The following is a 22,082-nucleotide window of genomic DNA, read 5'->3' as shown; positions in this document are numbered from 1 at the left end:
TACCCCTGTGGTGGGCGTAATATATGTGGTGCCAGATTTCCTTCTGTCTCTTCCCCATTATCCCATAGAATGTAAGTCCACAAGGACAGGGTCCTCTCCCTTCTGTACCAGTCTGTCATCGTAAATTTGTTTACTGTAAATGATATCTATAACTCTGTATGTAACCCCTTGTCTCATGTACAGCACCATGGAATTAATGGTGCTATATAAATAATAATAATTTACCAGAGCCGGAGTCTATCTTTCAGCAGTTCTCAGCTCTGGGATATAGAGGACCATCCTTTCTTCTACATCCAAATTTGTATTAAACATTGTATTGAAGTAAACTACAGGTTGCCATAATTGGTAAATTGCCTTCAGAACCATAGAAGCCAAAATATCCCTTTATGCAACTAATATACACTGCAGACAAGATCTGCCAAATTACACTGAAGGCTCAGGTGCTCCACAGTCGCCAACACAAACTGCCTCAACGGGCTAATGCATGGAGCTGGATCTTTAAAAACATGAAAGGATCAAATTAAACTAGAGAAAAATCCCTATATTACATAAATATTAAAAAAGGAGTTTGACTGGTTACATAATGTATTTCGTATACCTGTTTATACTCTTCCTCGGCTTCATAAAGCCAGGAATTCTTCGCCCGCTCCTTCTCTTTTGCCACCTCCATTATCTGTTCAAAAGAGGCATTGTCCTCGCTTGTGTGTTTTGCTAAAAAGTTATCCAAACTTGGAAGCTCCTCACCATCTTCCTCTGTCTTCTCACCATCCCCTGCAAAATATTAATATTTTGTAAGACATTTCTGGATGATTGTCACAGTTCAATGTACAAAAGCCAGAAAGTAAAGAGACAAAAGGTGCCACACTTTACTCGCCTACTATGTATAATAGACTGAATCAACTTGTTGGACACTAGACCGCTCTGTAGCTCAAATATAAGTGCAACTGGTCAACACCAATGAGAACGGGATTTTTATACCATACTCCTTGTATATTTTGTCAGAAGGTCCGATCATTTGCCAGTACTTCATGTTGTAGATAAAATCTTCCACTTTTTCCATGGAAATTCACAATATATATCCCATATACCGGAAACTGCTACTCAGGTGACGCGTGTCTTAGACCCGTATGTACTTTTGTAACAGCCAGGGTAAGACCATAGGGGTCTAAAAAGCATCTCCCGTGTAGTGTTTTCTTGTTTTAGTAGAACTTTGTGCTTTTAGCCCTGTATATTTGGATTCATACACACCTCGCCTTTTTAATTGTTCATAAAGTATAAAAAAAAATAATAATTTCAGTAAGGTTTATAAAAATACACCAGCAGCAGAATTCTTTCTTCTGCCCTGATAGTTTGCCTACTTTATCTCTGTTGGTAAAATGTATGACAATGACTGGCTAAACTATTAATTCTAAAGCTAAACAAAACACCTTCACAGGACTCATGCCCATATGCAATATTGTATGTAGTAAGGAAGAAATATAATCATATACAATGGGCCAGCATAATAGGATTATCAAGGGTAATCGTACATAGAACAAAACAACCGCAGCAACTACACGATCAAAAAATACCCACAAGATGTATTGATGTTAAATGGAAAATAACTTTATTAGAAAAAATCAATCAGGACAAGGAACATGGGAAGACAAGGCTTACATCGTTTCACACATGTTTGGAAACGCTGGGGTACACGCAATGACATTGGCATAAGAATAGTAAAAAAGTGCAACAAATTGTGCATACTTAAAAAATATAAATGTAGACTGTGGTCACAGGTAAATATATTAACATTATATCAAGATTGTTAGCAGAGTAATTGAAGCATACAGATTACCTGGACAACACAGAATCAAGCCAGTCACAGCGGGCACCCGCCCCAACGCGCGTTTCGGCGAGATGGCCTTTTTCCCTTGAAAAAGGCCATCTCGCCGAAACGCGCGTTGGGGCGGGTGCCCGCTGTGACTGGCTTGATTCTGTGTTGTCCAGGTAATCTGTATGCTTCAATTACTCTGCTAACAATCTTGATATAATGTTAATATATTTACCTGTGACCACAGTCTACATTTATATTTTTTAAGTATGCACAATTTGTTGCACTTTTTTACTATTCTTATGCCAATGTCATTGCGTGTACCCCAGCGTTTCCAAACATGTGTGAAACGATGTAAGCCTTGTCTTCCCATGTTCCTTGTCCTGATTGATTTTTTCTAATAAAGTTATTTTCCATTTAACATCAATACATCTTGTGGGTATTTTTTGATCGTGTAGTTGCTGCGGTTGTTTAATTCTAAAGCTATCAGAATCTGAGAAATATAAATAAAATAAAACATGTTCCCGTTATTAAGGAAGAAAGAAATGATATGACATATTTGCATATCTTTATTATACGGACATGAATAGTGATGAGCGAATATACTCGTTACTCAAGATTTCCCAAGCACGCTTGGGGGTCCTCAGAGTATTTTTTTAATGCTCGGAGATTTAGTTTTCATCGCTGTAGCTGAATGATTTACATCTCTTAGCCAGCATAAGTACATGTGGGGATTCCCTAGCAACCAGGCAACCCCCACATGTACTTATGCTGGCTAACAGATGTAAATCATACTGCTGCAGCGATGAAAACTAAATCTCCGATCACTAAAAAATACTCGGAGGTCACCCGAGCGTGCTCGGGAAATCTCGAGTAACGAGTATATTAGCTCATTACTGGACATGAAGCTTTATTTGCATTCTACAGGAACACCCCTTAACCCCTTCACCCCCGGAGTTTTTTCCGTTTTTCCGTTTTCGTTTTTCGCTCCCCTCCTTCCCAGAGCCATAACTTTTTTATTTTTCCGTCAATTTGACCATGTGAGGGCTTATTTTTTGCGGGACGAGTTGTACTTTTGAACGACATCATTGGTTTTAGCATGTCGTGTACTAGAAAACGGGAAAAAAATTCCAAGTGCAGTGAAATTGCAAAAAAAGTGCAATCCCACACTTGTTTTTTGCTTGCCTATTTTGCTAGGTTCACTAAATGCTACAACTGACCTGCCATTATGATTCTCCAGGTCAGTACGAGTTCATAGACACCTAACATGACTAGGTTATTTTTCACCTAAGTGGTGAAAAGAAAATTCCAAACTTTGCAAAAAACAAAACAAAATTGCGCCATTTTCCGATACTCGTAGCGTCTCCATTTTTTGTGATCTGGGGTCAGGTGAGGGCTTATTTTTTGCGTGCCGAGCTGGCGTTTTTAATGATAGCATTTTGGTGTAGATACGTTCTTTTGATCGCCCGTTATTGCATTTTAATGCAATGTCGTGGCGACCAAACAAACGTAAATCTGGCGTTTCGAATTTTTTTCTCATTACGCCATTTAGCGATCAGGTTAATGCTTTTTTTTTATTGATAGATCGGGCGATTCTGAACGCGGCGATACCAAATATGTGTAGGTTGGGGGTTCTTTTTATTGATTTATTTTGATTGGGGCGAAAGGGGGGTGATTTAAACTTTTATATTTTTTTTATTTTTTTCACATTTTTAAAAACTTTTTTTTTTTTACTTTTGCCATGCTTCTATAGCCTCCATGGGAGGCTAGAAGCAGGCACAGCCCGATCGCCTCTGCTACATAACAGCGATCATCAGATCGCTGTTATGTAGCTAAAATGCAGGTGTGCTGTGAGCGCCGACCACAGGGGGGCGCTCACAGCCACCGGCAATCAGTAACCATAGAGGTCTCAAGGACCTCTATGGTTACAATGGAGGAGCATCGCCGACCCCCGATCATGTGACGGGGGTCGGCGATGCGCTCATATCCGGCCGCACGGCCGGATGCGGTAGTTAAATGCCGCTGTCTGCGTTTGACAGCGGCATTTAACTAGTTAATAGCGGCGGGTGATCGCGATTTCACCCGCCGCTATTGCGCGCACATGTCAGCTGTAAAAAACAGCTGACATGTCGCGACTTTGATGTGCGCTCACCGCCGGAGCGCACATCAAAGCGGGGGTCCCGACATGTGACGTACTATTCCGTCACATGTCGGGAAGGGGTTAAAGGCCTCTTTCAATTTTTAGGATGTTTATGAACAAAAATACCGTAAGTATTTTCAACAATGTGGTACAAATTAGCACTTTTGGGCATCGTTTGTTGTTTTCTTCAAATGACAGTTCGCTGTATCCTTGATGCTTTTTTTTTTGCCATTTGCGGCATTAATATTCAATAAACAGCAATTGATGTTCACACTCACAACTACAATATGCATTCCTTGTCACAGGGGGTCAAAATCTTAACTTGACATTTGTCACATTCTTTTTAGTTTTTTCATAGAAGTAAACACAGTACTGATCAAGGAAATGGAATTGTAGAACCTCTGTTCTTGGGCTTACTAGGGGTCCCAGCGATCACATTTATTCGCTACAGAATTGTGCAGGCAGGTGATAAATTTAATGGGACTACTCTCTATATGGTTATTAGGAAGTATATATGATAGATGCTGGAACATGTAACTACTGGACGCAAACTGATAACTTTTTCATTTCTAGGGGACTAAGGGTACGTTCACACAGGACTTTTTTGCTGCTTTTTTTTATGCTAATTTTCAGCTGCTTTTTACAGTACCACTAAAGCCTATGAGATTTCAGAAATCTCATGCACACACGTTGGTTTTTTGTTTGATCAGTTTTTTCTGCTTTGCTGCTTTTTTTGGACATAGGGCATGTCACTTCTTTCAGCGTTTTTGCTGCGTTTTTGCAGCGTTTTTTCACCCATTGACTTGAATGGGTGATGAAAAAAACGCTGCAAAAACGCTGAAAAAACACATGTAGCATTATTTGCTGCGTTTTTTGTGCAGAAAATCATGGCCAGCAGGAAGGGATCTCACAGCCAAGAGCTTAGGGGTGTGGTTAGTGAGGTGTGAAGAGCCATTGTGAGCCATTGTGAGGTGTCCTGATAGTGATGTATTGTGAGGGAGTTCCTGGTAGTGAGGTGTGAAGAGCCATTGTGAGCCATTGTGAGGTGTGAAGAGCCATTGTGAGGTGTCCTGATTGTGATCTATTGTGAGGGAGTTCCTGGTAGTGAGGTGTGAAGAGCCATTGTGAGGTGTGAAGAGCCATTGTGAGGTGTGAAGAGCCATTGTGAGGTGTGAAGAGCCATTGTGAGGTGTCCTGATTGTGATCTATTGTGAGGGAGTTTCTGGTAGTGAGGTGTTAGCCATGTCTTGGTATAGGAGGATGGGCATTAATGTTTCCCAACTAATCATGGAGGTAATATTTTTTTTAATTTGTGATATATCTATCTATCCGATTGTTTGCAATGGTACACTTTGCGATGCTCATGTGCTGTTATGTACATGTTCATGTGTTCTGCATGTGTATGTCTGTATCTTCCTTGTCATGAATGTTGGCTTCATTTCATCTTGCATTTGGTAATTACTTTTTCATTTATTTTTGCAAGGTGGAAACAATGCCTGTAATTTGGGATTTAGCTTGCCCAAACTACAGTGATCATCAAAAAAAGGCAGATGCATGGCATGTAATCTGCCGTAAATTGTTCCCCCGCTGGGATGAAGGCGATGCTAAGCTCCACTGGGAGATTGGTAAATAAAAAACTTAACATATGTCCTTTTCTAACAAATTAAATGACCAGGTAGTAGGTAAATACTAGTGATGTGAACGTGCTCTGATAACGTGTTATGTGAGCGTGCTTGAGTACTAACTGAGTGTCTTTGGTGTAGTCATCAAACATGTTTGATTCACCATATACCACAAAAAAAACGCATGAAAAAAACGCACCAAAAAACGCACCAAAAACGCACCTATAAGCAGCTGAAAATTAGCATTAAAAAAAAGCAGCAAAAAAAAGCAGCAAAAAAGTCCTGTGTGAACGTACCCTAAAAGTGTATCCCAGCCTGACCAATATTAGCCAAGAAACTAGTTCCTGTAGAAAGTCTTACCTTCTTCTCCTTCTCTGTGTTTAGCGGTAAATGAGGGTGTTCCGGGAACTCCAAGAGGCGTCTCAAATGTGGCTGGCGTTACATCTGGAGAAAGAGGGGGATGAAGAAAAAATAATATCTAATACGTGGGAGTGTTGCAGAGAAAACATACCTAGCTGCAGAAAACCAGCCAAACTCTGATTTCATGATCATGAATCGGATGACAGATCCTTTTAAAGTGCTCAATCTAATATCAAAACCATGATTTATTAGCCAGGACATTTTTTACTTACAAGGTAATGGGGATTCTCGAGAGCCTCTCCCAGAGGTGCCAATCTTGATTGCGATTTGTCTCATTTTTTCCAGATCCCCGCACTCTTCTGCTTCTAAATATTCTTTCTGAGAACGGAGCTTCTCCACATCTGGGAAGAAGTCCCTCTGGATGATTTTTTGCAGGTTCTAGAGAATAAATATTGAGGGGTAATTTGAAGATTAAAATAAAATGTGACATTAATGTGTATATATTTAAAAAAAAATGCAGCAAGTTCGTAAAAAGGTACTGCATTTATAGTTTTTGTTGCTGCAGACAGGACGTGTCACACTTATTTCCCAGTGTTAAATACTCCTCTAATCCCGCTGTAAATTTACACAGTAGGATATAAATCAGGGTATCGAACCAATACAATTAAAACCATTAAAATTTAAATTTTATTCAAAGATATTAAAATATTCCTGCGAAAACTCCATCCTCGAAAGTGAATACAGTGCAAAGTTGAAGGTAAATCTTTCAATAAACACTGATCAAAAATAAATAATCCCCTATATTCACCCTTCGTGTCCATGGAGGTTGACATCCCAAATCAATGTGTCAGTGGCATCCCCCACTCACATGTTGACTATCCCTCCGTTTACCTAGGGGTCCCTCATTGGTGGACGCAACAATATTCAATACAAAATAATGAATAGGACTAAGGGTATGGGTACCTTAATAATTGATCATCTGATAATAGATAATTTTGAAAGTATACGTCAAGTTTAATGGAGAAGATTAAAGAATGTATACAATTATACCTGATGAAAAATGTTTCTACACTCAATATCCCTAAGGTTTATCCTTCCTACCAACGGAGGTTGGCTCCATAATTCAGCACGGCAGTGGCGCCCCATGCACAATTGGGTTGGGGTTTTTGGTTGGAATATTTTAGTATCTTCGAATAAAAATGAAATTTTTAAGAGTTTAATTTTGTAAGCCCTCTCTAAAATCTAATCTGCTGAACACCCTTTTGGCTGACAGCTAATCTCCATAATCTGTTCACTAAAGCTAATGTTACATTTCAGCAAACGCAATATTCCTTCACTGTTAATATGAAAAACAGCAACATTTATATAAATGTATACGGCCAATGAGCAAATTACAAGGTAAACCCCTGTACACTCCCACATAGCAAAACAGGCTGTGGGCAAATACCAAGCCACACGTTTTCATACAGAAATTAATAGCTTCATGATCTGACAGGTAAAAAAATCAAGGTTTTATCAGCAAACTATCCATTAAAGGGTTCCCTACAACTGCAACTTATCATCAACTCAGTGTCTTCTGCTTGTCATGGTTCGTCCGAAGGAACTGAGCACAGCAGCCAGATAGAGGTAGCTGATTGACTGGAGAACTCACATGGTACAGTTATGGCCGAAAGTGTTGGCAACCTTGAAATTGTTGCAGAAAATTATAGTATTTTTTGATTTCTCGATTTTTTTTGTATTTTGACGCACTCATTTTCCTCCAAATTTCAGAGGAAATGGTGATTATTCTTAAAATCCAAAAGGGATCTTAATGGGGGGGCAGCAGCAGAGGAGCAGGTTTGTATATTCAGGAGGCTGACAGTAGCAGGGCAATGCTGCGGTGCCTGCGAACTCAGGTGTCGGCGCCGGTGAATGGAGTACATTTTTACTATAATATTCCTGCGGTGGGCTTCGGGAAAATGGCCCCCAGAGGTGGCACATGCGCAGATTGAGATCTCTTCTCCCGACATCTCAATCTGTGCATGCTTCGCCTCTGGCAGTCATGTGCCAGAAGCCCACAGCAGGGATATCATAGGAAAAATGGATTCTGCTCACCAGCATCAACACCTTCTGAGATCCCAGGCCCCACAGCATCATCCCACTCCTGCCACAGTCGGCCTCCCAAAGCAGCAACCCTGCTTCCTATGACCCCGCTCAATGACAGCAGCCCCACAGATAAGCTACAGTTAAAATGGAATACAAGACACACCAGCACTTTATTAAAAAAAAAAAAAAAAAAAAAATCAGATTTTCCACCCTAAACTTTGGGGTGCGTTTTATGGTCCGCTGCGCTTTGTAACATGCACAATACGCTGTTTCCCCCACAATTATTGCAATTACATGTTTTGTTATACACGTGTTTATTTCCTTTGTGTATTGAAACACAAAACAAAGCAAAGGAAAAAGGCAAATTGGATATAATTTCACACAAAACCACAAAAACTGGCCAGACAAAATTGTTGGCACCTTCAACTTAATATTTGGTTGCAAACCCTTTGGAATAAATATCTGTAATCAATTGCTTCCTATAACGATCAACAAGCCTTTTACAACTCCACTGGAATTTTGGACCGGTCTTTTGCAAACTCCTCCAGGTCTCTAAAATGTGACGGGCGCCTTCTTCCAACAGCAATTTTAAGATCAAGTGTTCAATGGGATTAAAGGTACCGTCACACTCAGCAACTTTGCAAAGAGAACGACAACAATCCGTGACGTTGCAGCGTCCTGGATAGCGATCTCGTTGTGTTTGACACGCAGCAGCGATCTGGATCCCGCTGTGCCATCGCTGGTCGGAGCTAGAAGTCCAGAACTTTATTTCGTCGCCAGGTCGGCGTGTATCGTCGTGTTTGACATCAAAAGCAACGACGCTAACAATGGATGTAATGGAGCTAACAACCAGCGAGAACGAGAAGTGAGTGGCCGTTACGTCACAGGATCGCTCCTGCATCGTTCTGGAGCTGCTGTGTTTGACGTCTCTACAGCGACCTAAACAGCGACGCTCCAGCGATCTAGTTTAGGTCAGCTCGTTGTCTATATCGCCGCAGCGTCGCTGAGTGTGACGGTACCTTTAGATCTGGAATCATTGCTGGCCACTTCAGAACTCTCCAGTGCTTTGTTTACCTCCATTTCTGGGTGCCTCTTGAAGTATGCTTGGGGTCATGGTCCTGTTGGAAGACCCAGGACATAAACCCAGCTTTCTAATCCTTTGGAAATCTTCAAATTTCATGATGCCTTGCACAGACAAGGCACCCAGTGCCAGAGGCAGCAAAACAACACCAAAACATCTTTAGACCTCCACTATATTTGACTGTAGACGTTCCGTTTTCGGTAAGCATTAGGCCATGTGCACACGTTCAGGATTGTTAGCGTTTTTTTCGCGTTTTTTCGCTATAAAAACGTGATAAAAACGCGAAAAAAAACGCTTACATAAGCCTCCTATTATTTACAGGGTATTCCGCATTTTTTGTGCAAATGTTGCGATTTTTTCCGCGAAAAAATCGCATAGCGGAAAAAAAAGCAACATGTTCATTAAAAATGCGGAATTGCAGGGATTCCGCACACCTAGGGGTCCATTGATCTGCTTACTTCCCGCATGTGGCTGTGCACACCATGTGGGAAGTAAGCAGATCATGTGCGGTTGGTACCCAGGGTGGAGGAGGGGAGACTCTCCTCCACGCACTGGGCACCATATAAGTGGTCAAAAAATAAGAAATAAAATAATAAACAGTCCTATACTCACCCTCGATGTATTCCCGCCTCCTCGCACGCTGCCGTTCGGTTCCTGTAGCTGGTGTGCGCTGAAGGACCTCGCCGAATGACGTCACTGTCCTGTGATTGGTCGTGAGCGGTCATGTGACCGCTCACGTGACCGTGACGTCACGGGAGGTCCTGTGCGCACAGACCAGCTAGAAGAGGAGCCGGACGGCCGGTGAGGAGATGTCTGGGTGAGTATAAGCATTTTTTTTATTTTTTTTATTATTTTTAAACATTCTATCTTTTACTATAGATGCTGCATAAGCTGCATCTATAGTAAAAAGTTGGTCACACTTGTCAAACGCTATGTTTGACAAGTGTGACCAACCTGTCAGTCAGTTTTCCAAGCGATGCTACAGATCGCTTGGAAAACTTTAGCATTCTGCAAGCTAATTACGCTTGCAGAATGCTAAAAAAACGCGAAAAAAACGGAAAAAAAACGCAAAAAAAAAAATGCGGATTTCTTGCAGAAAATTTCCGGTTTTCTTCAGGAATTTTCTGCAAGAAATCCGCAACGTGTGCACATACCCTTAGACTGATGTGCTGTATCAGAAAGCTCTATCTTGATCTCATCTGTCCACAAGACACATTCCCAAAAGGATATTTGACTACTCTCACACATTTTGGCATACTGCAGTCTAGCTTTTTTTTATGTCTCTGTGTCAGCAGCAGAATCTTCCTTGGTCTATGTTTAATTTAATTGAAATGTCGACTGATAGTTTGCACTGACACTGATGCACCCTGAGCCTGCAGGACAGCTTGAATTTCTTTGGAACTTGATTGGGGCCGCTTAGGCTATGTGCACACGTTCAGGATTTTTAGCGTTTTTTTGGCCGTTTTCCGACGAAAAAAACTCTAAAAAAAAACCGCTTACATAAGCACCCCATCATTTTTAATGCATTCCGCATTTTTTGTGCACATGCTGCGTTTTTTCCAGCGGCGGAATCACATTCTGGAAAAAAACGCAGCACGTTCAGTCTTTGTGCGGAATCGCGGGGATTCCGCACACATAGGAATGCATTGATCCGCTTAATTCCCGCATGTGGCTATGCCCACCATGCAGGAAGTAAGCGGATCATGTGCGGTTGGTACCCAGGGTGGAGGAGAGGAGACTCTCCTCCAGGCCCTGGGAACCATATCCCTGTTAAAAAAAAAAAAAGAATTAAAATAAAAAATCGTGATATTCTCACCTTCTGTTGGCCCCAGCAGCGTTCCCGCTCCTCACGATGCTTCCGTTCCCAGTAATGCCTTGAGACAATGACCTGTGATGATGTAGCGGTCTCATATGTCATCTGGGGTCATTGCCGTGAGGCTTTACTGGGAAAGGGAGCATCGGGAGGAGAGGGAAGGCTGCTGGGGCCGCCAGAAGGTGAGAATATCACGATTTTTTATTATTTTTAACATTATATATCTTTTTACTATTGATGCTGCATAGGCAGCATCAATAGTAAAAAGTTTGTCACACTTGTCAAACACTGTGTTTGACAAGTGTGACCAACCTGTCAATCAGTTTTCCAATCGATGCTACAGATCGCTTGGAAAACGCTAATATTCTGCAAGCTAATTGTGCTTGCAAAACGCTTGTGTTTAGCGGGAATATGCATGCCAATACTGCATGCGTATTTCTCACGGCAGGGAGTTGCAGAATTGCCACGGAAATTTCCACAGCAATTCTGCAACGTGTGCACATGTGTATAAGGCTACGTTCACATTTGCGTTGTGCGCCGCAGCGTCGGCGCCGCAGCGCACAACGCAAACAAAAACGCAGCAAAACGCATGCACAACGCTGCGTTTTGCGCCGCATGCGTCCTTTTTTTAATTGAATTTGGACGCAGCAAAAATGCAACTTGCTGCGTCCTCTGCGCCCAGACGCGGGCGCCGCAGCGACGCATGCGGCGCAAAACGCAAGTGCGATGCATGTCCATGCGCCCCCATGTTACATATAGGGGCGCATGACGCATGCGGCGCCGGCCGCTAATGTGAACGTAGCCTTAAATGTGTAATTGCACTAACTTGTTGGGAAAAAAATACTACACTTTCTGGAACAATTTAAAAGGTAAAAACACTTTCGGCCATCACTGTATAACAATGTAACAGGAGACCTGGCAACCAACATCACTGGTGCAGGAGGAGAGTAAATTTTATTTTATGTTACAAGGAGGAGGAATACTTCCATTTTGGGGGACACGTCAGACAACTCTTCATTTTGAGGTTTTCTGATGCCATGACAGCAGGGCCGGCATTATGGGCAGGCAGACCTGGCAGCCACCTAGGGCCCCCGCTCCTTCAGTGGCCCCCAGCCAGTGGCGTGCCACTAACAGCGGCACACAACACGGCTGCTATTGGGCCCCTGAATAAGAGGGGCCTGGGGCTACCCCCCTCCCCCACATCACGCAATCAACATATCGGCATCGTAGAAAGTTGAAAGCAGGGATGGAGGAGAGAGCGTCATGTGACTCTCCCTCTCCCATCACTCCCCTTTTGACTTAGAGGTGTGCCAGCAGTCGAGCTGATGAGATGCTCTGCAGAAGCTGTGGTTTTGTGTAGGGACAATCCCCAGACTACGAGGGTGCGTGGAGAGCTGTATAGTCCTCAGTTCAGTAGAATTGTAGTGGTATGCTGTACGTGTTGCTGTCCCTATACAAACCTATGTTTATGGGGGCTGCATTATACTCTATCAAGGCCATGGAGAGTGCATTATACGATATGTACTATATGGGACCTGCATTGTACTGTATCGAGGACTATCTGTACCAATCATTTTTCCTCAGTCGGAGTAAGGGTAGGTGCACACGGTCAGTAAACGCTGCGGGTTTGGACGTTGCGTACTTGTGCAGCATGCAAACGTTACAGCATAGTGGATGAGATTTCAAGAAATCCCATGCCCACTATGTGTGCACAGACACTCGCAGCTCACCTGCAGAAACATACATGCTGTGCATCTCTCCAGACCACAGCATGTCAATTTATCTTGCGGAGATGTGAGCCTCTGTAAGATAAATTTCATCTGTACAAAGTATTGGACGCGGTGAATCCGCACGGTTCAATGATCACCAGCAGAATCACCTACGTTCAATAGTAGCCAGCGGACATGTGCTGTGTCCAAAGCTGCTGCCAATTACTCAACGTGTGCACCTACCCTAAAGAGGAAACAAGGGGATGACTTAAATATTGTCGATCGCGCTCATTTAGCAGCCTGAACTTACCACTTATAAATGCAACAGAAATGTTTCTGTGTGATGGTGCAATGTGTGAGCATTTGAGGCCCCTCTTTAACCCCTTTCCAACATCGGGTGTAATAGTACGCTGACGTTGGACTCCCTCCCTTTGATGTGGGCTCTGGTGGTGAGCCCACATCTTTCTGGAGACATCGCTCTGACAGCGGCATTTAAATTGCGCTTCCGGCAATCGCGCTGGAAATACGCACAAAGGTGATCGCAGGTCACCGATGCGTTGGCATGACACCTCTATGGTTGTCACTAGTGTTGAGCATTCCGATACTGCAAATATCGGGTATCAGACGATATTCGCTGTATCGGAATTCCGATATTTTTGTGATATCGGAAATCGGAATCGGAAGTTCCTATAACTTCCCAGTGTATGGTTCCCAGGGTCTGGAGGAGAGGAAACTCTCCTTCAGGCCCTGGGATCCATATTCATGTAAAAAATAAAGAATAAAAATAAAAAAATATGGATATACTCACCCTCGGACGGGCCCTGGCTGTCACCGCTGCAAGCGTCTGCCTCCGTTCCTAAGATTGCAGTGAGTGTAGGACCTGTGATGACGTTGCGGTCTTGTGATTGGTCGCATGACCGCTCATGTGACCGGTCATGTGACCGCGACGTCATCGAAGGTCCTTCACTCACTGCAATCTTAGGAACGGAGGCAGACACTTGCAGCGGTGACAGCCAGGGCCCGTCCGAGTGTGAGTATTTCCATATTTTTTATTATTATTCTTTATTTTTTACATGAATATGGATCCCAGGGCCTGAAGGAGAGTTTCCTCTCCTTCAGACCCTGGGAACCATCCAGGATATCTTCCGATATTTGTATCCCATTGACTTTTATTGGTATCGGTAATATCCGATATTTTTTGGCTATCGGCCGATCCAATCCGATACCGATACTTTCAAATATCGGAAGGTATCGCTCAACACTAGTTGTCACTGCCGGCTTGCTGTGAACGCCACCCAGTGGTCAGCGCTCATAGCAAGTGAGTATATCTGCTACATACAGGTGATGTGATCATCCCCTGTACGTAGCAGAGCTGAGGGGCAGCTTCTAGTCTCCTATGGAGAGTATTGAACCATGTCAAAAGGAAAAAAAATATGTTTAAAATGAAGTCAAACAGACACATATTTGGTATCGTCGCTTTCAGAATCGCCTGATCAATAAAAAAAAAGAAGCATTAACCTGATCGCTAAATGGTGTAGCGAGAAAAAAAGTCAATGCGCCAGAATTACGTTTTTTTGGCGCTGCAACATTGCATTAAAGATGTAACAACAGGCGATCAAAAGAATATATCTGCACCAAAATGGTATCATTAAAAATGCCAGCTCGGCACGCAAAAAATAAGCCCTCAACCGACCCCAGATCACGAAAAATGGAGACGCTACGGGTATCGGAAAATGGCGCAATTCATTTTTTTTAACAAAGTTTGGAATTTTTTTTCACCACTTAGATAAAAAATAACCTAGTCATGTTAGGTGTCTATGAACTCGTAATGACCTGGAGAATCATAATGGCAGGTCAGTTTTAGCAGTTAGTGAACCTAGCAAAAAAGCCAAACAAAAAAACAAATGTGGGATTGCACTTTTTTGCAATTTCATTGCACTTGGATTTTTTTTCCCGTTTTCTAGTACACGACATAGTAAAACCAATGATGTCGTTCAAAAGTACAACTCGTCCCGCAAAAAATAAGCCCTCACATGGCCATATTGACGGAAAAATAAAAAAGTTATAGCTCTGGGAAGGAGGGGAGCGAAAAACGAAATCAGCTCTGGGGGTGAAGGGGTTGAGCCTTTGCCCAGGGCCCCACTTTGCCTAAAACTGGCCCTGCATGGCAGATGGGAAAATCGGAAGTGACAATGCAGATGTTCTCCGGCCAAAACAACAAAGAATCCGCCGCAATCCGTCCGGCGATGTGCAGCGGGGCAGGGAGCAGGCATCGGCCATGACGGCGGTCGCTCCAGCATTCTCCATGGTCCTCACCGGCTGCCCACAGACCGGTGACACCTACACGGCGCAGCCCGCTCACCTGGATGTACGTCTCCTCACACAACACTTGTTTCTTCGGCCTGTTAATGGCAGCTCTCTCCGGGTCCTCACCGGGCACAGCGAGGGCACTGGCCCCATGTTTCCGTGTCACTAGAGCCCCGGTATGCGAGCCGTCAGGTCCCGGGGCCGCCATCCTCACACAACGGCACAGTGACAGGACTCACATAGCAGGAAAAGGTAACCACTGGAACGGAGTGGATTTTTTGAGGGAATGATGTCACCGGAAGGGGCGGGGCCTCCTTCAGTCTGAGACTGAGTCCTCCAGTGAAGACACGATGGTGGGAGAAGCTGTGTTGTGCTGAGGCTGCTGGTAAGGAGAGGCGGGAAATACTGTGCAGCCGTGTACAGGTGGGAATCAGGGCTGTATGGAGAAGGGGGGGATAGTGAGGGGATGATGAGGGGCTGTGGGGAAGATGAAGAGCTGTGCTGAGAAGTGGGGGAGATGAGGGGCTGTGGGGAGAATTGGGAGGATGGGCTGTGTGGAGAAGGGGGGTTGATGAGGGGTTGTGCGGCAAGGAGGGGATGATGAGGGGCTGTGCGGAGAAGTGGGGGATGGGCTGTGTGGAGAAGGGGGGTTGATGAGGGGTTGTGCGGCAAGGAGGGGATGATGAGGGGCTGTGCGGAGAAGTGGGGGATGGGCTGTGTGGGGAAGGGGGTTGATGATGAGGGGGTAATGTCACACTCGTGAGGCTGCATGTCGGTGGTGCTGTGGGAGAGGGTGATGTCAATCGTGTGCTTTGTTTTTCTTACAGTATCTCTAACGTGTAAAGTTCATTGTTATAGACTTTCATGCATAAATATATTTATATCTTTCTCCTTTTTGTTAGAATTATTTGTTTGTGTTTTTAATAAAACTGTTTGAGAACTGTGGGCTGAATTTTCATTTCTATATTCTAAAGCTCGGGGTATGTTCCCACATTGCTATTTGATGGGGAAACGATCTGCAGCAACGTCCTCACCAGTAGACCTGCACTAAATCATTCATATTTCGCTGACAATTTCTTTCCTGTCTTGTCCTCTGCAGCATTTAGCATATTTTTCGGCATAGAAGAGGCAATTTTTCCCCACAAATTTGGGAGGAAAATTTGGGTGTGTCTTATAGTCCGAATAAAGCTTACGAGGAATGGAGGGCGGCAGTTGTGGAGTGGGGTCATAGGAGGCAGGGGCATGAAGCCAGCAGCAGAAGTGGGGAAGGCTGCACAACCTCAGCCGAGCATGCACCGCCGCAGGAGGCCAGCTTCCTGAAGCCCACCACCGGGAAATCAATGCTCCCCTCTGCCTCACTGCTGACACCCCTCCTTTCAGCCCAGGAGCCGCAGCCTTGCACCACTGGTACACCCACCCAGGGCCTGGCTGCAGCATCACCCCATAGGTAAGCTACCGTTAATTCGGACTGTAAGTCAGACCCTCATTTTATTAGAAATTATTTTTATATTTATATTTTCCTCACCAAAATTTGGGGTGCCTCTTATGGTCTGAAAAATACATTAATTTAAATAAAAAATGTAAATAACATCATAATCGCTTATGTAAACAATTTATTAGGTCCCAGCAGTGTTTCTTGGTGTACGTCGGCCTTCTGTGACCCATACAGCCTGGTAAGTTGTAGAAGTCATACAGCACAACATTTTTTATGGATTTTTATTAAAGGGCCATCAGTTGCTGAGGGTCTGACTGCGGGTGCCCCCTCTTCCCCAAAGGATAGGCTCTGGCAGAGGTCACACTAAATATTTTACAGAGGGCTAAAAATACTCCTCCCCCAATTTGCAGTAACTCAAATCTATGTACATAGTATACATTATACCTGGGCATAGTACAGGACACATCTGGCCCTCTTACCTGTTCCTGTCTTGCTCGAGGACTGAGGCAGCCAAAGGGCCTGAAAACAGTGGCCCACGGGCTGCACCATGCGATCGCCCTCTCAGCAACCAGTTTCCAACCTTCTAGAAATGAAAGTACATAATGAAAATATGGCAATTTTTTGCTTTTTGCCATGTCTGTAAAAAAAAAAAAAAAAATTAAGGTGTCTGTGATTTATTTTTTGTAAGCTGAAGAAACTCATGCAGATAATTTTTGAGTAATTCTCATAATTTTACACTGAATGCAGCTATCTGCATATCAGAATTATGGACTGTAGATACCGTATGTACCATTTACAGGCATAATGAGTTACGATTTTTCAATATGTCCATGAAATTTTTTATTTGCATGTCTGATTTTTTTAATTAGCTGTCCAGAAAAAAATAAAAAGTCAAGTTGGCAATTAAAGCGGCGTCCCAATATATAATGGAGGAGGTAACCCTACCGCCATCCCAATATATAGAGTAGGCAACCCTACTGACGTTCCAATATAAGGTGGAAGAGGCAACCCTACCGGCCACCCAATATATATTGGAAGAGGCAACTTTACTGGCGACCCAATATATGGTGGAGTAGGCAACCCTACCGATGTCCCAATATATGGTGGAAGAGGCAACCCCAATATATGGTGGAGTAGGCAACCCTACCAGTGTCCCAATATATGGTGGAAGAGGCAACCCTACCGGCCACCCAATATATGGTGGAGGAGGCTACACTATCGGCGTCCCAATATATGTGGGAAGAGGCAGCCCTACCGATGTCCCAATATATAGTGGAGAAGGCAACCCTACCAGTGTCCCAATATATGGTGGAAGAGGCAACCCTACCGGCCACCCAATATATGGTGAAAGAGGCAACCCTACCTATGTCCCAATATATAGTGGAGAAGGCAACCCTACCAGTGTCCCAATATGTGGGGAAGAGGCAACCCTACCGGCCACCCAATATATGGTGGAGGAGGCTACACTATCGGCGTCCCAATATATGTGGGAAGAGGCAGCCCAACCGATGTCCCAATATATAGTGGAGAAGGCAACCCTACCAGTGTCCCAATATATGGTGGAAGAGGCAACCCTACCGGCCACCCAATATATGGTGGAAGAGGCAACCCTACCTATGTCCCAATATATAGTGGAGAAGGCAACCCTACCAGTGTCCCAATATGTGGGGGAAGAGCCAACCCTACCGGCCACCCAATACAGGTCCTTCTCAAAAAATTAGCATATAGTGTTAAATTTCATTATTTACCATAATGTAATGATTACAATTAAACTTTCATATATTATAGATTCATTATCCACCAACTGAAATTTGTCAGGTCTTTTATTGTTTTAATACTGATGATTTTGGCATACAACTCCTGATAACCCAAAAAACCTGTCTCAATAAATTAGCATATTTCACCCGTCCAATCAAATAAAAGTGTTTTTTAATAACAAACAAAAAAAACATCAAATAATAATGTTCAGTTATGCACTCAATACTTGGTCGGGAATCCTTTGGCAGAAATGACTGCTTCAATGCGGCGTGGCATGGAGGCAATCAGCCTGTGACACTGCTGAGATGTTATGGAGGCCCAGGATGCTTCAATAGCGGCCTTAAGCTCATCCAGAGTGTTGGGTCTTGCGTCTCTCAACTTTCTCTTCACAATATCCCACAGATTCTCTATGGGGTTCAGGTCAGGAGAGTTGGCAGGCCAATTGAGCACAGTAATACCATGGTCAGTAAACCATTTACCAGTGGTTTTGGCACTGTGAGCAGGTGCCAGGAAGCATGAAGTGCTCCAAAATCTCCTGATAGCTAGCTGCATTGACCCTGCCCTTGATGAAACACAGTGGACCAACACCAGCAGCTGACATGGCACCCCACACCACTGACTGTGGGTACTTGACACTGGACTTCAGGCATTTTGGCATTTCCTTCTCCCCAGTCTTCCTCCAGACTCTGGCACCTTGATTTCCGAATGACATGCAAAATTTGCTTTCATCAGAAAAAAGTACTTGGGACCACTTAGCAACAGTCCAGTGCTGCTTCTCTGTAGCCCAGGTCAGGCGCTTCTGCCGCTGTGTATGGTTCAAAAGTGGCTTTAACTGGGGAATGCGGCACCTGTAGCCCATTTCCTGCACACGCCTGTGCACGGTGGCTCTGGATGTTTCCACACCAGACTCAGTCCACTGCTTCCTCAGGTTCCCCAAGGTCTGGAATCGGTCCTTCTCCACAATCTTCCTCAGGGTCCGGTCACCTCTTCTCGTTGTACAGCGTTTTCTGCCACATTGTTTCCTTCCAACAGACTTACCATTGAGGTGCCTTGATACAGCACTCTGGGAACAGCCTATTTGTTGAGAAATTTCTTTCTGGGTCTTACCCTCTTGCTTGAGGGTGTCAATGATGGCCTTCTTGACATCTGTCAGGTCGCTAGTCTTACCCATGATGGGGGTTTTGAGTAATGAACCAGGCAGGGAGTTTTTAAAAGCCTCAGGTATCTTTTGCATGTGTTTAGAGTTAATTAGTTGATTCAGAAGATTAGGGTAATAGGTCGTTTAGAGAACCTTTTCTTGATATGCTAATTTATTGAGACAGGTTTTTTGGGTTATCAGGAGTTGTAGGCCAAAATCATCAGTATTAAAACAATAAAAGACCTGACAAATTTCAGTTGGTGGATAATGAATCTATAATATATGAAAGTTTAATTGTAATCATTACATTATGGTAAATAATGAAATTTAACACTATATGCTAATTTTTTGAGAAGGACCTGTATATGGTGAAAGAGGCAACCCTACCTATGTCCCAATATATAGTGGAGAAGGCAACCCTACCAGTGTCCCAATATGTGGGGAAGAGGCAACCCTACCGGCCACCCAATATATGGTGGAAGAGGCAACCCTACCGATGTCCTAATATATAGTGCAGAAGGCAACCCTGCCCTCGTGAATCTATTGGAGGAGAAGGCAGCTGCTGGCTCCTCCCACTATTCAGCACAAGCAACTGTGACAGCAGACGCGATTATGTCACTACATTGCGTCTGCTGTGCAGAACGTGCGTGCACACAGGAAAGACAGGTGCAGAGCGCCAGGAGAATGGCAACAAGGTGAGTATTTTGTGTGTGTGTGGATGTGTGGGTTCTCATCGGTATATACAGTGAAGGAAATAATTATTTGATCCCTTGCTGATTTTGTAAGTTTGCCCACTGACAAAGACATGAACGGTCTATAATTTTAAGGGTAGGTTAATTTTAACATTGAGGGACAGAATATCAAAAATAAAATCCAGAAAATCACATTGTATAAAATATATAAATGTATTTGCATTTTGCAGTGAGAAATAAGTATTTGATCCCCTACCAACCATTAAGAGTTCTAGCTCCTACAGACCAGTTAGAGACACTCCTAATCAACTCGTTACCTGCATTAAAGACAGCTGTCTTACATAGCCACCTTTATAAAAGACTCCTGTCCACAGACTCAATTGGTCAGACTCTAACCTCTACAACACGGGCAAGACCAAAGAGCTTAATAAGGATGTCGGGGATAAGATCATAGACCTGCGCAAAGCTGGAGTGGGCTACAAAACCATAAGTAAGACGCTGGGTGAGAAGGAGACAACTGTTGGTGCAATAGTAAGAAATGCAAAATGACTCAATTGACATCGATCTGGGGAACCGTCCAAAATCTCACCTCGTGCGGTATCCTTGATCATGAGGAAGGTGAGAGAACAGCCTAAAACTATACGGGGGGAATTTGTTAATGATCTTAAGGTGGGACCACAGTCACCAAGTAAACCATTGGTAACACATTACACCGTAAAGGTTTAAAATCCTGCAGTGCCCGCAAGGTCCCCCTGCTCAAGAAGGCACATGTGTAGGCCGGTCTGAAGTTTGCCAGTGAACACCTGGATGATTCTGTGAGTGATTGGGAGAAGGTGCTGTGGTCAGATGAGTCAAAAATTGAGGTCTTTGGCAGTTATGATAATTTTGTATTTTAGTATTAGCTTTATAAGTGTTATTCATAAAAGCAATAACGGCGTTATCTCTGATATAGAGGTATCTGTGTGTTAAGATTTCTTTGCTACAGAAGGCATAGAAAGCTGGGTACAACTAGTTTAACAGTAATTTTTACAGAATCCATACTTTATGATTTGTTTTTCCCAGCTAAAATACTTTCTTAGGTAATGTAGTGCAAGAAGCCTTTCCCACTTTCCTTATATCTGTGGTTGTAATAAATACTTGCGACTGGGCATCTGAGATCAGACAAGAATTGTACACTGGCTGTGTGTGATTTTCTTGCCTCCGATGCACCGTATGTATTTAATTTGAACCAATAATGGCAGATTGGAGATCATTTATATCTCAACCCAAATTTGCTCTTCTTGGAAGGGGCTACCATGACATTATACTTGCATTATACTTTTCCTCTGCTTGTTCCTTTCCTGGTTTTGGCTTATAAATACTGAGGTCAACTACTGGATGTGTGACCATGGCCTAAGACCCTCAAACATATTAGATAACTGTCAGCTCTATATGTTTGGCTGACAGCTCTCTCTCCAGACTATCACATACACAGGAGCACTTCGACAAACTTTTTTGTGCTGTCTATTAGAGAGCAGATGTCAGGTTACTGTCGTGGCAGCTTATCCTCAGAGAACAAGAAGATCAAATATTGGAATTCCAACACACTGGATCCTTCCCTTAACTCACATAAAGTATGGAAGGAAAGTTGAGAGGCCCCATACACATCAGATTGTAGCTAAATCTGCCGACTTTAGCCTTACGTGCATGGAAACCTTAGTGTAACCGGTAGATCTTATTGTGTGCCCAGAAATCATGAGCCTCAGTGCAGCAACTCCGATCTAACTCATTCCTGTAGTGAGACGGCTAGAATGGCGTTGCTGTATATAGGACATCCTTATAGACAGTACTGTGTGCACAGAAATCAAGAGCCTCAGTGCAGGAACCGCAATCTACTCATCCCTGTAGTGAGACAGCTAGAATGGCGTTGCTGTACAGAGGACGTCCTTATAGACAGTACTGTGTGCACAGAAATCAAGAGCCTCAGTGCAGGAATGCTGATCTAGTCATACCTGTAGTGAGACAGCTAGAATGGTGTTGCTATATGTAATTTCATTATTTCTTGGCAAACAGTTACACTAGATTACAGCCCCAATTCATGAAGAACAGAATTTTGTATGTCAGTCTTAAAGGGTATATCTGGAACTTTATTG

General features: G+C 43.5%; 1 protein-coding gene and 1 long non-coding RNA gene across 2 annotated transcripts in view; one reads left to right on the top strand and one right to left on the bottom strand.

Annotated features, from left to right (window-relative positions):
• Nucleotides 1-15,297, bottom strand: part of ESS2 (ess-2 spliceosome associated protein) — a 28,806-nt gene extending 13,509 nt beyond the window's left edge. The window contains exons 1-4 of the mRNA XM_077293448.1: nucleotides 14,983-15,297; nucleotides 6,205-6,370; nucleotides 5,933-6,016; nucleotides 599-771 (exon numbers count right to left, since the gene is read on the bottom strand). Of these exons, the coding sequence (XP_077149563.1) occupies nucleotides 599-771; nucleotides 5,933-6,016; nucleotides 6,205-6,370; nucleotides 14,983-15,135 (576 nt within the window). The 5' untranslated portion in view covers nucleotides 15,136-15,297. The remainder of the gene's footprint in view (nucleotides 1-598; nucleotides 772-5,932; nucleotides 6,017-6,204; nucleotides 6,371-14,982) is intronic.
• LOC143814371 (uncharacterized) lies at nucleotides 4,814-5,809 on the top strand. Its single transcript, XR_013223628.1, has 3 exons — nucleotides 4,814-5,079; nucleotides 5,110-5,243; nucleotides 5,434-5,809. It is a non-coding gene; the product is annotated as an uncharacterized LOC143814371 (long non-coding RNA).
• Nucleotides 15,298-22,082: the final 6,785 nt, after the last annotated feature.

Source organism: Ranitomeya variabilis, chromosome 1, assembly GCF_051348905.1.
Source record: "Ranitomeya variabilis isolate aRanVar5 chromosome 1, aRanVar5.hap1, whole genome shotgun sequence".
Lineage (NCBI taxonomy): Eukaryota > Metazoa > Chordata > Amphibia > Anura > Dendrobatidae > Ranitomeya > Ranitomeya variabilis.
This window is presented reverse-complemented; position numbering and strand designations above follow the sequence as displayed.